The sequence below is a fragment of the Aulonocara stuartgranti genome (genome assembly GCF_965226115.1).
Source record: "Aulonocara stuartgranti genome assembly, chromosome: 2".
Lineage (NCBI taxonomy): Eukaryota > Metazoa > Chordata > Actinopteri > Cichliformes > Cichlidae > Aulonocara > Aulonocara stuartgranti.
Window position 1 is genome coordinate 32,997,054 of NC_138940.1, and position 14,309 is coordinate 33,011,362.

Here is a 14,309-nt window from a genome sequence, read left to right on the forward strand (position 1 = left end):
TTAGTGCCTGGTTGCCACAGAATGAAGAGTTCATTCTGAGAACTACCAAATACTCTAGCTATATTTGGACAGTATGCATCCAATTTACCTAACAGCCTCTCCCCCAACTTATTGCAGCATTTAATAGGGAACAAATAAAGAGCCCTCACAACACCTTCATCTATAATTTTATCCACTAGACGAAGATGTTTCCCTTTGATGTATTTGGATGCCACTTATAGAATATGTCGAGAAAGACTCACAAATTGGCTGCTTCTTAAAGCTGCAGCCACTCAAAGCTGAATTTGTAATGGTGTGAGTTTGATGTTTTGCAGCTGCACTGTGGATCTTTCTTGAATGATTGGACTTCAAGAAGGGACTTGGTGGCAGTCAGAGACTAAAGCAGAGTGCAGCAAAGCCCTGGGTGGTAAATTCAGGGATAATACATTATTAAGCCAGCTACATGGATGAATATTTTACATGATTCTTCACTGTTGACGCGACTGTTAGCATCCAGCTCTTGGATATGAAGAGTCCAGGATGATGAAATGCTTTTGGGGTTTTTTGTTTCAGGTTTGAGGTTTAAGGACTAACGTAATAAAAAAATAAAAATAAAATCATAGTTTTAGCTCACATTTGTTTCCATAAAAAAAGGATCTTGACATTTTTTCCCCAGGTGAGTTTCTCTTCATCTTTTCTCATCTTCTGTCTCTTTCTTTAGCTTTCCATGCTTGCCTTGTCCACTAGTTACAGGGATTCTGCCCACTGAGTTGCAGGGAGCGAAAAAGGGACATCTGCAGAGGACCACTTCAGCATGCTTGGGAGAACTGGGGCGGGGTTGTAGGGTGAGACAGGGGCATACTGCAGAAGGCTGGATGGTGAATTAGGGTAGTCTCTTGTGTAGTTGGGAGCAGAACGGTACATGCCTGTGGACAGTCAACCATGGATAAGTAAAGGAGACTCTCCGCTAAATAATTCATTCCAATGGGAGCCTTCTGAACCCACGCACAGACGCACACATGCATGCAGGGTTCTCTCGCACACACAAATGGCTGCTTCTTGAAGTAGAATGCTGCAACGCCCTTACACCAAACACAGGCTCCTAATTTTACTCTTTGATGAATATTTGCAGATGGATGAAGAAACATTTTCTTGGAATAAAGAAAGAACATTTTGGTGGAACAGTGACAGCAAAAAATGCTTCAAGGTTGTTTTTGGCTTGTGAGCAAACATCACAGAGAAATGCATACAATACTTTGATAAATCAAGAAACTATCGGAATCCTTCACCACTAAGTGCTGAGGGATTTAAATGTAAATTTTTAAAAACGTTCCAAGCATTTGTAAATCTAATAAAGCTACATTTTAGTTTCAACAGAATAAAGAAAACATGTCAAATGTTTGAACTGAGAAAATGTATATGACACGGCCATGTTTACCAATGTGCAGGGTACACCTTGGACAGGTTACCAGACTGTCACAGGGCTAACACAGACAGACATTCATACTTACAGGCAATTTAGAATCACCAGTTACACACCAGAAGAGACTCACACCACATGGAACGATGGTAGATTCAAACCCAGGACCTTCTTCTGGTGAAGCAACACAGAACTGAACCACCTGCTCTGAAGAAAACCCCCCAAAACAAAAAAAAAAAAACCCCACCAACTCTTCTTATATTTAAATTATATCAGTTTGTTCAGTTAATTTTGATGCCCTGAAATTCGAGAAAAATAGCTGAAATTCTTAAATAGTTAATACAATATTTTTGTGAAACCCATTTAATTAAAGCTGAAAGTCTGCCCTCAGTCACGTTTTGACTGTTTGATTTCAGATCCACTGCGGTGGCACACAGAATCCAGATGAACAGAGAGTGTTTTTGTCTCAGTGATTATGAACATAACTACATAAATACAGCAGCATGTGAAGACAGATTAGGCTAACACAGACAGAAAAAGGGAAATACAGATTTACATACATACATATTGGCACATGGAGCAGCACAGCACAGTTTCATACCCACATTAAGTACATACAAGCACACAAACTTGCACAAACACATAAAGATAGACAACCATATCTGCAAAAATTCAGATTATAGACACTTGCAAATATGCAAAGCACAACTGACTCACAACTTATGACTACAGACATAGCCATTAACTCTTTGCCTACTAACTCTGGGAGGAGATGCTCCTACACACACACACACACACACACACACACACACACACACACACACACACACACACACACACACACAAGCCCGTTCAGCTGTCTTAGTGAGGACCTTCATTGACATAATGGTTTCCCTAATCCCTTACCCTAATCCTAAACCATTAAAAATGAATGCCTAACCCTAACCCAGTCACAAGGGATCGAATACGGTATATGCGAAGAGGACCATCGAGGAAAAGGAGAAGAGGAGCAGAGAAGTTGAACAGGAGTCTCAAGGGAGAAATCTGGATGATCCAGCAGCCCCTAGGACCATGCAATAAAAACTTTAATGAAAGTCAACTAAATCAAACTTTCTCTTATACCTAACCATAACCTAATTGTAACCCTGACACTAAAACTACATTTTGAGCCTCAAAAAGGCCTTCAAACTTGTGAGGACCGGTGTGTGTGTCCTCACAAGGGACTGTTGGTTCTCAAAAGTATAGTAGAATGCAGATTTCGGTCCTCACAAAGATAGCTAGACAGGAACACACACACACACAGTCGTTTTTTTCATATCTTAGTGGGGACATCTAATTGACACAGTGCTGATGCAAACAAACTGTGAAGCTTATATACTTGTCAGAGGGCACAATTAAATTAGAGGTGTTGAGGTCAAAAAAGGCTATTTTTTAAACTGAAGATTTTCAGATTAAACGTGTCCCAGCTCCAAACATCTGTATAGCGTTTGAGAATCGGAATATTGTGCTTAATCTGTGTCTGTCAGTCTGTTCGCTTTCCCCAACAACCCTTAATCAGATCATTTTTAAACTTGCTGTATCTGCAGCCCAGTAAATGTAGTGCTGAGCTTGAAGCTGCTTGGGTGAGTTCTGTAACAGTCAGTGTTGGTTTATTTACGTACAATGTTACAAGATCATTATGCGGTCACAGATGATACTAATAACAGTGATTAATAATATCTGAACTGTGGCATTGTCATAATTTTCCTATAATGAAGATATTTAGCAACAAAGGTGAGTGGCTCCATCTACTGAATAAATATGAGAAGAAGACCCCAAAAATATGACCACAAACTGAGCACTGCACTTACTGTGGTAGTCACATATAGATGAATGAGTTATTTGTAGGAACTTGCTTTTATGTTCCAACAAAGTGAGGCAGGCATACACAGATGTTTATTTCTATAATGCTGTGAACATTTCTGCCGCACTTGATCTTTGCTCCTCCGTCTTTACACATTATCAGAAGGAGACAGAATTGTAACCCTGTCTGAGCGGCTAGAGTTTCAAACGCTGCTCCGTCTTTTCTTTTTCTCACGTCAGTCAGACGAAAACAAAAGGAAAATCAGTGTGAGCCTCTTAGACTGAAGTATCATGTTCAAGGTCAATAGTCATGTTGTGACTGTGTGTCAGTGGAGTGAGAAAGCTCACTCTGCTGCTAACTTTTTCCACTCCAGCATTGGCTCTTGAACTGATATTTGAGCCCCAAAGGGTATTATGGCCAATTTGTTTTAATCTCTCACTCCCTCCCTCTCTCACATGCTCCCCTTTCCCTTTTTATTCCTCTGTTGTAAGTTTGAGATAAATTTGAAAGATTTTTGCTCCTCAGATCTGGCCAGAATCTTTGCAGCTAGTTTCCCCTGCAGTTCTTTTGTGCTTCGGAAGATTAAAATATCAAATGACTGAACCGCTATATTATTGATGGGTTTTGGATTTTTTTTTCATCAGACCATTTTAAAGTTGGAGTGACTTGGAAAAAAGTTTGTATCATCTCAAAGCTGCTATGAGGCCATCAGGTTATCTGATTTTTCATTTGAAGTGCTGGTGATAGCATATGGGGTGGGGTGATGCTATTAGACTACTCTTTGTGTTTCCCTTTGAAGTCTGTGTGAGATTGGATTTCCTTTGCTGTATCCCCCTCCTTCCTTTATGACCATTTTTTAAAACCCTTAAAACAACAAACACACTAAGATTAAACCCCCAGGCCTTGGTAGTCGAGGCTTTTTCCTCTTATTAATTCAATATTTCTGCACCCAGTGAAATTATGCAGACTCTAATTATGGGCTCAACAACGGCTGAGAAAACAAAAACAACACCAACACAGTCAAGAAGAGAACACACACACACATGAGCCGAGACAAGCAAGCGCCAACATTTTTGTAAACGCACAGATGCTGACAATGTGCTCTCTCCTCACTTTGCATTTTCACTATCTCACTTTCTCACTCTCACACACATCAACTAACACATACATATGCAAGCACGTTGCACAGCTGCCCACAGTCATCTGGGAAGAGACCAGCAGGTTTCAAGCCCATGAGAATTTATGTTTCTGAATGATTAGAGGCGAGGCGGATGGGTCGATCTCGGAGGCAGCAGCTGCCCGCCCCACCGCTCCAAGTGGAGCAGAAAATCAGGATAATTTCATTGTGATAATCAGCCTCCCGTTATCCCTGCTACTTCAACCCAGGAGAAGAAGGAAAGGAAACACAAGGGAGGGGGAGTGTGAGATAAACATATATATATATATATATATAAGTATGTGTGTGTTTGTGTGTGGGTGTACTGCATATGTATACTAGAAAGAGAGGAGGGAGGTGAAAAGGAGGAGAAAATAAAAATACTGAGAGTTCCTGTCTGCTTAGAATATACCTGGATGAGTTATGGAGACTTTTTTATATCTATGGAGCTTGTACCATTGATAACACCCTTTCAATGGTCCAACAACATTCAAAGCAGGTATCCAAATCCCTGAACTTTAACATACAAATAATAGCTTTATACATGCTGATATTTTAAGATGATTGTTGCCTGGTTTCAACCTGTGTTAACAGGGAACTTTAAACTTTAAAGTGTGTTTGTACATAACTAAGCAATACTAATGTGTTTGTATCAAAGATGCTGATTTCACACCTCAGCTAAGCATTTCTACAAGTTCCCAGATGTCAGCTGGTATAGGGCAGTACTGATTTCACATCACACATTTCTTTTCATCTAAAGTGTTGTTGTTCTCAGCTATGAGTTGTAAAGCATGTCTGCCGTCTCACCACCAGCCTGTCTTTGACTGCGGGATAATAATAAGTTTATGTTGCTCTTGGCTCTCCTTTTCTCACTCCTATTCTATTGTTTTTGCTTCTTCTAAGTGTCTTTCTTTGTGTGCGAGTTAGGCCTTATGTTCAGCTGTTTTTGTCCTGTATGCCATGAGTTTGGGTTTCCTTTCCTTTCCTTTTCATGACAACCCTCAGTCTTTTTGTTCAGTTGCATGCAAGGGCATGCCTCATAACATGGAAATATTGTTTCTGTTTCTGTGTCTTACATGTGTGCAATCATGTGTTTGAATTATGTAGTTGTGACCCCCAAATATTCTGTCTTTGGCACTTGAGCAGCCGATGACTTTATCTTGATGAAATATTCACACTGATGTTTGCAAACACACTTGACCTCTAAAAAATACACAACACAATAAACTTTCACTACACTATTTATGACCGTGTATAGTTGGTATCAGGTAGAGGAAACTAACAGACAAACTCATGCCAGGGTGAGTCTCAGCAAGCTTGAAACTAGCCAAACTAATCACACTGGGACATACTCAGTAAGCTTTGACTGATTGCACAGTGATAATGTAATGATAACCTGGTGCTCTGAGACAGAAATGTTCCAGTTGCATTGCAGGTTTACCTATAAATGTCTCAAAATCTGATTTGAATCTTTCTGCTTCCTGTTTATGTCAATAAAACTATTTTTTGCCTTACTTTAATTTGATCTATGTATGTTTGAGTTTATTTGTGCAAAATAAAACTTCAAAAAAAATTCAAACAAGCGTGTCCTTCACATACACCAACGGAAGCACTTTTTAACAACTTGATTCAGTAATTTAAAGTTAAATATAACAGTGTTTGTAACTCAGATTCTTGATCCTGGGGATAATGGTGCAATAAAGTGTAATAAAGCTTTTCCAAAACATAACAACAGGTAAAACAGATGTTATTGATGAAGGTAGGCTAGTCTCCTGCTTAGGTACAAAGTGATTGCATTTTCAAAGGAAGTTCATCAAGACGCATCATTCATGTGATGTTTTCATGCGCACATACAGGGGCTTTCTGCATTAAAGGACGGGCTTAATTGCTTTGTGCTATGGACTAAAAGGTGACGCTGAAGGAGGGGCAACCATTCTCACTGCATTATATTCATCATTATTTTATTTCTAAAAAGAAAACTATAGAAAATAAAACAAAATGCAACAAAAGCTAAAGTCATTAGAGGCGGGTATTTGTTTGTCCCAAGTCTTTTGTAAAAAATGCAAACTCTACACACAATTTAAAGTGAAAGCTCAAGACTTACATTCCGAGCAGGACTTTTAAACATCGGCTAGTAATAACCTAGTCCATCCTGAGGAGGTCAGTAGCAGCAGTGAGCTAAACACAATGATTTAGAGCATCTTTAAAACTTCACTTATTTGTCCGATCCGGGAATCCCTCCACCACCTCCTTCATCCTCCCCGCTCCCTCCCTCCCTCCTCCTGCAAGCCACCCCGTCCACCGACAGCGGCGCTTCCCGTGACGCCTCGAACGGAATCAGATTCGGACACATGCGCTCTCACATCAGGTCCCTGCCCCCTGATACACGGCAGCAGTAACGGGGTTACTTTCCGTATACCGTCTAGTTCCAGCACTGATGGGAACCTCGGGGTCTAAGACATATCGGTGTGCATAGCCTTCTTCTCCAGCTGACAATACCATGAAGTTAGAAGTCCTTCTTCTCCTCCTCTTGGGTTTTTGCAAGCTGTCCCCCGCGAAGATTGCCGGTGAGAAAACTCTTGATATATGTATATATAAATATAATATTTCTTTAGAAGACATACTCTATGCTCAGTAATGCCTCCACCGATTTGTTCAGTGTTGTGCAACATCCGCTAATAGCTTTGATTAAACTCTGCATAAACTCCGATGACCTTGTCAAATGGGTAAGCACAAACTACTACCAACTACTCACCACTGGTCTTATAAAGCAAAGGATTATGTTTACATTCCTACGTTTCTTTTTTTAAAAGATTCAGTAACTTGGAGAAGGCATGCAGACTTCTAATTGTGTTGACAACAACAAAACAGCAAAAGCTGCCATTTTTGTGGGATGAATTAAGCTTTTTTTTAGTGCAACAAGATAGTCCTTTTAGCAGTGTAACGCAGTAATGCGATGGCCCTAGTTCTGCTTCTCTTGGAGCTGACTGGTCATCAGGCAAACAAGAACACAGGTGTCATATATCAGCATCTCTGCACCTGTCCTTGAAAGTACAGCCAGAGCTTGTGGGATTCAATCATCTGTAATGTGGCTTTTATGTTTGCTTGGTGGATCCTTTATATGCATTTACCCTGTCAGATGATGTCAGACAGATGTGAAGCCAGAGTGGGAAAAAAAAACAAAGCAAAAATGCTGCAGGTCAAAGGTGGACACCCTTCCTCCCGGTCCCTCAGCTCACACACATTAGTCCTTGCACATGATGTCCCTTGTGTCAGATATTTTAGATGTCTCTCTCCATCGACATTACAGTTTCTGTTTCTCTGGTGGCTTTATTTCACTGCAGACTGACTGATGGGCTGACTGCCCAGCTTCTGTGCACAGCCATATTAACCATTTATCCTATCTTGTTATCTTGTTATGCAGTGTGTGTTTTTTAGAGGAAGAGTAAATGCTCTACTTTCTATCCCTGCCACTTAAAATCAGGCTGGTGATGGTGAAAAGCAGCGGCAGTAGGAGTTATTATTGTTGATCCATCTTCCCTCTTCTTGTTCCAGCTCCAAATGAGTTTGTGTCCTTGGCGGAGATGGAGGATGCTTTATTGAAGAACCTTTTCCAAGGCTATCAGCGCTGGGTTAGGCCAATCCAGCGTGCCAATGACACTATTAAAGTACGCTTTGGACTCAAGATCTCTCAGCTGGTCGATGTGGTGAGACGACACACACACACACGTACAAACAGACTGACATCAGTTTGCAACTCCTGTTAAAAGTGGCTTCCTTAGTTTGAATGAAACTAAGTTTGAATTTTACACAACTTTTAGTCTTTCGGTCTTCCTGTGAGATTTGTTGGCAACATCCAAAGTAAAGAATATTGCAAGCCTTGCCCTTTAACAGCAAACACTAAATGCAAGCATGAACTTGCTTTGAAAATGCAATTATTGAAAAAGTATCAAGACACTGAGTTAGATAAAACACGTGTAACACATATAAAAGAAATATAAAGAGGTTGTTCTGGTTTCATCAGTCCCACTATGTGTGGTGCTGAAATAGAGCTCAAGCTATCTCTTCATACTTGTGACTACACTGTCTCTCTTTGGAGTGTTTGTTTAATATTTCAGAGGCTGGTTGCAATAGGTTGAGATGGTTTAGTTGCTCCGGAGGAGAAAACTGAGCACGCTAATGGAGGAACCATGCTTCTTGGCTTGAAATATTCATCTCAGCCAGTCCATATTTAACTTTTCTTCTCTTCCTTCCAACAAACACAGCCAGAAATGAATTACATAAAGCTGTTTGTGGCAAATAGGAAAGGTTTAGGTTGATCTGTTGGATTCTGGGAAAGAGAAAGGGCGATGGAGCTAAACATAAAAACAGCAGCCTGCCTATGCTGTGTATGTCCCCTGACTCTCTCTAGGCTGCTGCTCAGCTCTGTATTAGATTATGGTTCACCTCTGGTCTATGTGATCACCAAAACATTCAACTGAGTCTGACAGCTGAGGCCTGCGCTGGATATGCTGAACATCTTTGAATATGTCTCGCTCACATCTGCTAAGGTTGTTGAACTTGTTTTTGTTATCAGCACAGCTTCCTGCACCCACTTTTGGTACTATGTTTTCTTTGTGTTTACTAAGAAAGTGGCAGATAAATCAGATTCTGTCAGATACAGTGGAAAACGAAAAGATGATTTGGTTCACCTGAGCTGGGGGTTTTATATTCACTAAAACAGTAGCAGACAATAAAATATTTGAATGAAATAAGTGATCTTGGATTTCTTTGTAAACTTTGTTTATGAATCATTTAAGCGTGAATCAGTGTTGAGTCTATACTGAATAGGTGCCTTAGCGAAGAACCAATTTTAAAGTGTATCTTTAGGTACTTTGTTACTAGAACTCTGTTACAAAAGCAAGTTTTTTATTTCTTTAGTTAAATCTTTTAAAAAATGCCAAAGATATCAAAGTTTATTGGCATAAAATAGTGTTTTTGGACTAATAGAATCATGACATGAGACGGATAAGGCTGAGGTATGCCAATGACATGAGAATTTGACTCAAAATCTGTGGCGATAGGTTTCATGGAGTGATGAATCCAAATCTGAAATTTTTGGCTGACATTTTTGTCAGTATGTACAGAGGAAGTCAGGAGAGGGGTATAACAATGAGTGCCATGTTTTACAGCCATCTGTAGAACACAGTGGAGGCTCTGTCAGTATTTAAGGCTGAACTTCAGTCTGTGGTTTTGGAATCTTTGTCAAAATGGATGGAAATATGAACCCAGAAAAGTATCATCAGACTTTGATCCACTAACAATTGGGAAGCTTCTGATTGGCAGTGCCTTCATCTTTTAATATGACAATGATCTCAAGCACATTGCCACTGCAGGAAAAGCATACTTGGATAGAAAAACACACAGTGGAACACCATCAGTCATGGACTTTCCTCCCCATAGCTCAAACCTCAACATTACTGAAGCAGTGTGGGGTCATGTAGACAGAGGGCACAACAAAGGGCAGACAGTATCCAAAGAAGAGCTTTGTACATCCTTCAAGAAGCCTGGAGAACTGCTCCTGAAGAATACTGAATGACAATGAAAATGAGCTTGCAGCTAACACAGCTGAAGAATAAAAGTGTCCATGCCAAATGTTGACTTTCAAGCTTTTAGGAATTCTACAAACTCTGTTTTTGTCTTATTTTATTTCTATGTATGCAATCGCTGCACCTATTTCCCATTTTCCCTGAAAACATGCAAAGACATCAGGGGTGTCTTGAGTCTTTTGCACAGAACTGAACAACCCAACCAAAACCAGCCAAACAAGCAAATATATTTCATTTTCATAGTTGCATTTTAATGTGCAAATCCACCAAATAATAAAACAATGGGTTGCAAAAATGATTTCTTCTTACGTTTTTGGAAAGTATTTTTACATAACATATTTTCCCAATTTTAAATAATAATATTTTTTCTATTTTTTATGTTTTTGTCTTTTAGGATGAGAAAAATCAGCTAATGACAACTAATGTTTGGCTGTGGCAGGTAAGACAAAATGAACACAATGTTGTTGGGCAGGAGCATGAAAGATTGTACAGAATCATCCAAGAGACCATTTATAAACATTTTCTCATAAATGTTAATCAGTTTATTTTTCATGATGCATTAACAAATAACACATGGTTTGCAGGTAAAATGAGACTGACTTTTTGAATGTAATGTATTTTAAAACTAATTTATAGACCCTTGATTTGCTTAAATAAGCTGTATGTGTGAGCAGTTGGTTTAAATGTAATATTTAGTTGTTATTTGTATAACTGATGATGGGTGACAGAATTCATAAAGGAGTCTGTTATAGAGGGTATACAACAAATACAAGCAAATCACAGTATTATTGAGTGTTGTTTATAAGTCTGCTGATGTGGCTTCCTGCATTTTCCCTTGACCAGGAATGGATTGATTACAAGCTGCGATGGAATCCAGATAAATACGGAGGAATCACCTCCATCAGAGTTCCTTCAGAAAATATCTGGCTCCCAGACATCGTCCTGTATGAGAAGTAAGGCCGCTCTGAAATTTCAGCAATCCAGTGACTGATGATTACGTCATGTGAAACATGAGTCTGTCTGCATGAAAAACACTAACACAACGTGATGCTATCTATCTTAATTGCTTTAAAAAAAGCTTTCTTTGAGTGTAACCAGCATGTTGTAATATAAATAATATAAATATTTAATCTTACACCTCATCTAAAAAAATCAGTAACACTGAGCTGTGCTCAGAAAGGCCACTCTGTTCCTTGTACATTAATGGATTGGATTTATATAGCGCTTTTCAAGGCACCCAAAGCGCTTTACAATGCCACTATTCATTCACTCTCGCATTCATACACTGGTGGAGGCAAGCTACGGTTGTAGCCACAGCTGCCCTGGGGCAGACTGACAGAAGCGAGGCTGCCATTTCGCGCCATCGGCCCCTCTGGCCAGCACCAGTAGGCAAGTAGGGTAAAGTGTCTTGCCCAAGGACACAACGACCAGGACAGAGAGCCCAGGGATCGAACCGGCGACCTTCCGGTTACAGATACGCTTCCCAACCCCCTGAGCCACGGTCACCCAATCAGCCATACATTTACTTGACCACTTATTAGGTTTGAGCCTGTCTTAGTTGCCATTGGTCAAGTAGCAGGGAGCGATGTGGACACATTTCATAATGCTCTCAAAGAGTCCATAAATTTTCAATTTTCATGTGATTATCAGTTGAACTACAACAGGTGCATAAAAACAATTCATTATCAAAGAGATGGACGATTGCATATAGTAGTATTAATTTAACAGTTTCATGTAAATGGACTTAAGATGAGAATTGACTTGTGTTTCATATTTCTTCAGTGCTGATGGGCGGTTTGAGGGTTCCCTGATGACCAAAGCTATTGTGAAGTACAACGGGGCCATCACCTGGACACCACCTGCCAGTTACAAATCTGCCTGCACCATGGATGTCACTTTTTTCCCTTTTGATCGCCAGAACTGTTCCATGAAGTTTGGGTCGTGGACCTATGATGGCAGCATGGTGGACTTGGTTCTCATGGACAACCAGGTTGATCGGAAAGACTTCTTTGATAACGGGGAGTGGGAGATACTCAGCGCTACTGGTGCCAAAGGAAACAGAAAAGATGGCTTGTTATCCTACCCCTTCATCACATACTCCTTCATCCTGAAGAGGCTGCCTTTGTTCTACACGCTGTTCCTAATCATCCCTTGTTTGGGTTTGTCATTTCTGACCGTCCTGGTCTTTTACCTCCCCTCAGATGAAGGAGAGAAGCTTTCACTCTCTACCTCCGTCCTAGTGTCACTTACTGTGTTCCTGCTGGTCATTGAAGAGATTATTCCCTCCTCCTCCAAGGTCATACCCCTGATCGGAGAGTACCTCCTCTTCATCATGATTTTTGTCACCCTCTCCATCATCGTCACTGTCTTTGTCATCAATGTCCACCACCGCTCCTCAGCCACTTACCACCCAATGTCGCCATGGGTTCGAAACCTCTTTCTTCAAAAACTGCCCAGATTGCTGTGCATGCGAGGGCACACTGACCGCTACCACTACCCAGAGCTGGCTCCCGAAAGCCCTGAGCTGAAGTCTCGCTCTGGAGGTCGGAGAGGCCAGAAGACAAACAGTGGTTCGCTCGGACCGACTACTTCTGATGGGAAGGACGAAGAAGCCTGGGGTGCTATGTTGGAGAAAGCCATCTATTCGGTGCGCTACATCAGCAGACATATCCGTAAAGAACACTTCATCCGTGAGGTGTGTAAAGTATTTATCAATAAACATTAAATTCTTTTGACAGATTAAGAACTTGATGTTTATATTGCGCATACTCTTTCTGTAATCCCATGTCTTATTTTTACCTTTTCACAGGTGGTACAAGACTGGAAGTTTGTGGCCCAGGTGTTAGACAGAATCTTCCTTTGGGCTTTCCTCACTGTCTCAGTATTAGGCACCATCCTTATCTTCACTCCAGCTCTGCAGATGTTCATGAAAATCCCCCCTCCAATTCCAAGTGAGGAACAAGCTTCAGAGCCGTTACACTGACGAGGCAACTGATCATCTGCCTTCAAAGAAAACATTTTTTAAACATGGTACCACTGAGCAAGAAGAGCCCACTGTAGGCACCTTTTACAGGATTTTGTTGACTATCTGACTCTTTCTGTTAAACCACTGTGTAAAATATACATGCGAATAAGTCATCAGGTCACTCTGTCTGTTTTGTCAATATCATAACGTTTCATCTGATTATATTGGCATTTTATTCTGGTTTAAGATATATATGACAACCTGAGTAACCAGTAGTCTCACCTGTGTTGAGTTTCAGTTCGCAAATTGCCAAAATAAAAAACAACAACAAAGAAATGCTTCATAAACTCTACACCAAATGGTATTTAGCTATCAATATACAAGATTAAGGTAAAACCCCATAATTGCCTTATTTTTTATGTTTTTAACCAACATCATATTTAATTTGATATTTTTTTCTTGACATACTTTTTTTTCAAATTCAAAACAAATTTCTACTCTGGGAATTTTAATTAAATAAACACCCATGAGGGCATTGTCAAAGCTATTATTTAACAGTAGGCTACTTTTTTGTAGTAAACTGTAAGAAAAATCATTTCTGCAGAAACCTATAAACTACCTTAAACAGAGATCCCACCACCTCGCAAAACGTTTGACTTTTGATGTCACACATTAGGGGAAATAAAGTATTAAAGGAAAGATACTTAACTTACTCTTCCCTGTGTTTTTTTTTGCATGTGACAAGGCATGAATAAACCTGAAATAAAAGTAATAAACAGTAAAAGTTAATGTTAGCAATAACTGACTTATTGCTAACATTAACTTAATGATAGCCCTGATTTGGCCCTCAGGCTGTATGTTGAGTATCACCACACCGAAGCTTAAAAATTGTGCTGCTCTGTTTCAGTAGCATTTACTGATTTGTCACTTGTGTCGTCCTCATCAGATAAATTTTTCTCACAGCAGACAAAGAATACATTTAAAGTAACAAAGTGTACTGGATTAATGAAAACAACCCATAAGTTTGTTGTTTTTATTGTTTCGATGTACCTAATCAAACCAATAAAGCTGGTTTAAATACACAAGCCTGTTTAAGATAATGCTGTTTTTAGACTCGCTTACAATTCAGCAAAAAAAGTATTTGCTCATCATGTTGTGTGCAAAATTTAAGTCACTGCAGTGTCACAAATGGTATGACTTATCCCCCCCAAACAGGATCATTTTAGCTTTGGCTGAAATCTGTGAAGTAAAATCTGCATCTTGCAGCACCACCTGGTGGTGAATCTCATTTCGTTTGATTCTTCGAATACTGTTGAATACGTTTTAATTAATGGCATAAAATCATTTTATTTCCATTA

At 39.9% G+C, this 14,309-nt stretch overlaps 1 protein-coding gene across 1 annotated transcript; it reads left to right on the forward strand.

The window, feature by feature from the left end:
- The first annotated feature begins 6,331 nt into the window (after positions 1-6,331).
- Positions 6,332-13,659, forward strand: LOC309690257 (neuronal acetylcholine receptor subunit non-alpha-2-like). The gene is made up of 6 exons (XM_082507224.1): positions 6,332-6,965; positions 7,954-8,105; positions 10,381-10,425; positions 10,830-10,939; positions 11,769-12,681; positions 12,796-13,659. Exons 1-6 carry the CDS (start codon positions 6,899-6,901, stop codon positions 12,967-12,969), a joined length of 1,461 nt encoding a protein of 486 aa, XP_082363350.1. The 5' UTR covers positions 6,332-6,898; the 3' UTR covers positions 12,970-13,659.
- Positions 13,660-14,309: the final 650 nt, after the last annotated feature.

Bases quoted from the DNA above. Each gene is read 5' to 3' on its own strand.
- LOC309690257 (XM_082507224.1), top strand. From the start codon at position 6,899: ATGAAGTTAGAAGTCCTTCTTCTCCTCCTCTTGGGTTTTTGCAAGCTG. The intron at 6,966-7,953 runs GTGAGAAAACTC...TTCTTGTTCCAG, and splicing joins GTCCCCCGCGAAGATTGCCG to CTCCAAATGAGTTTGTGTCC. The intron at 10,426-10,829 runs GTAAGACAAAAT...TCCCTTGACCAG, and splicing joins CTAATGTTTGGCTGTGGCAG to GAATGGATTGATTACAAGCT.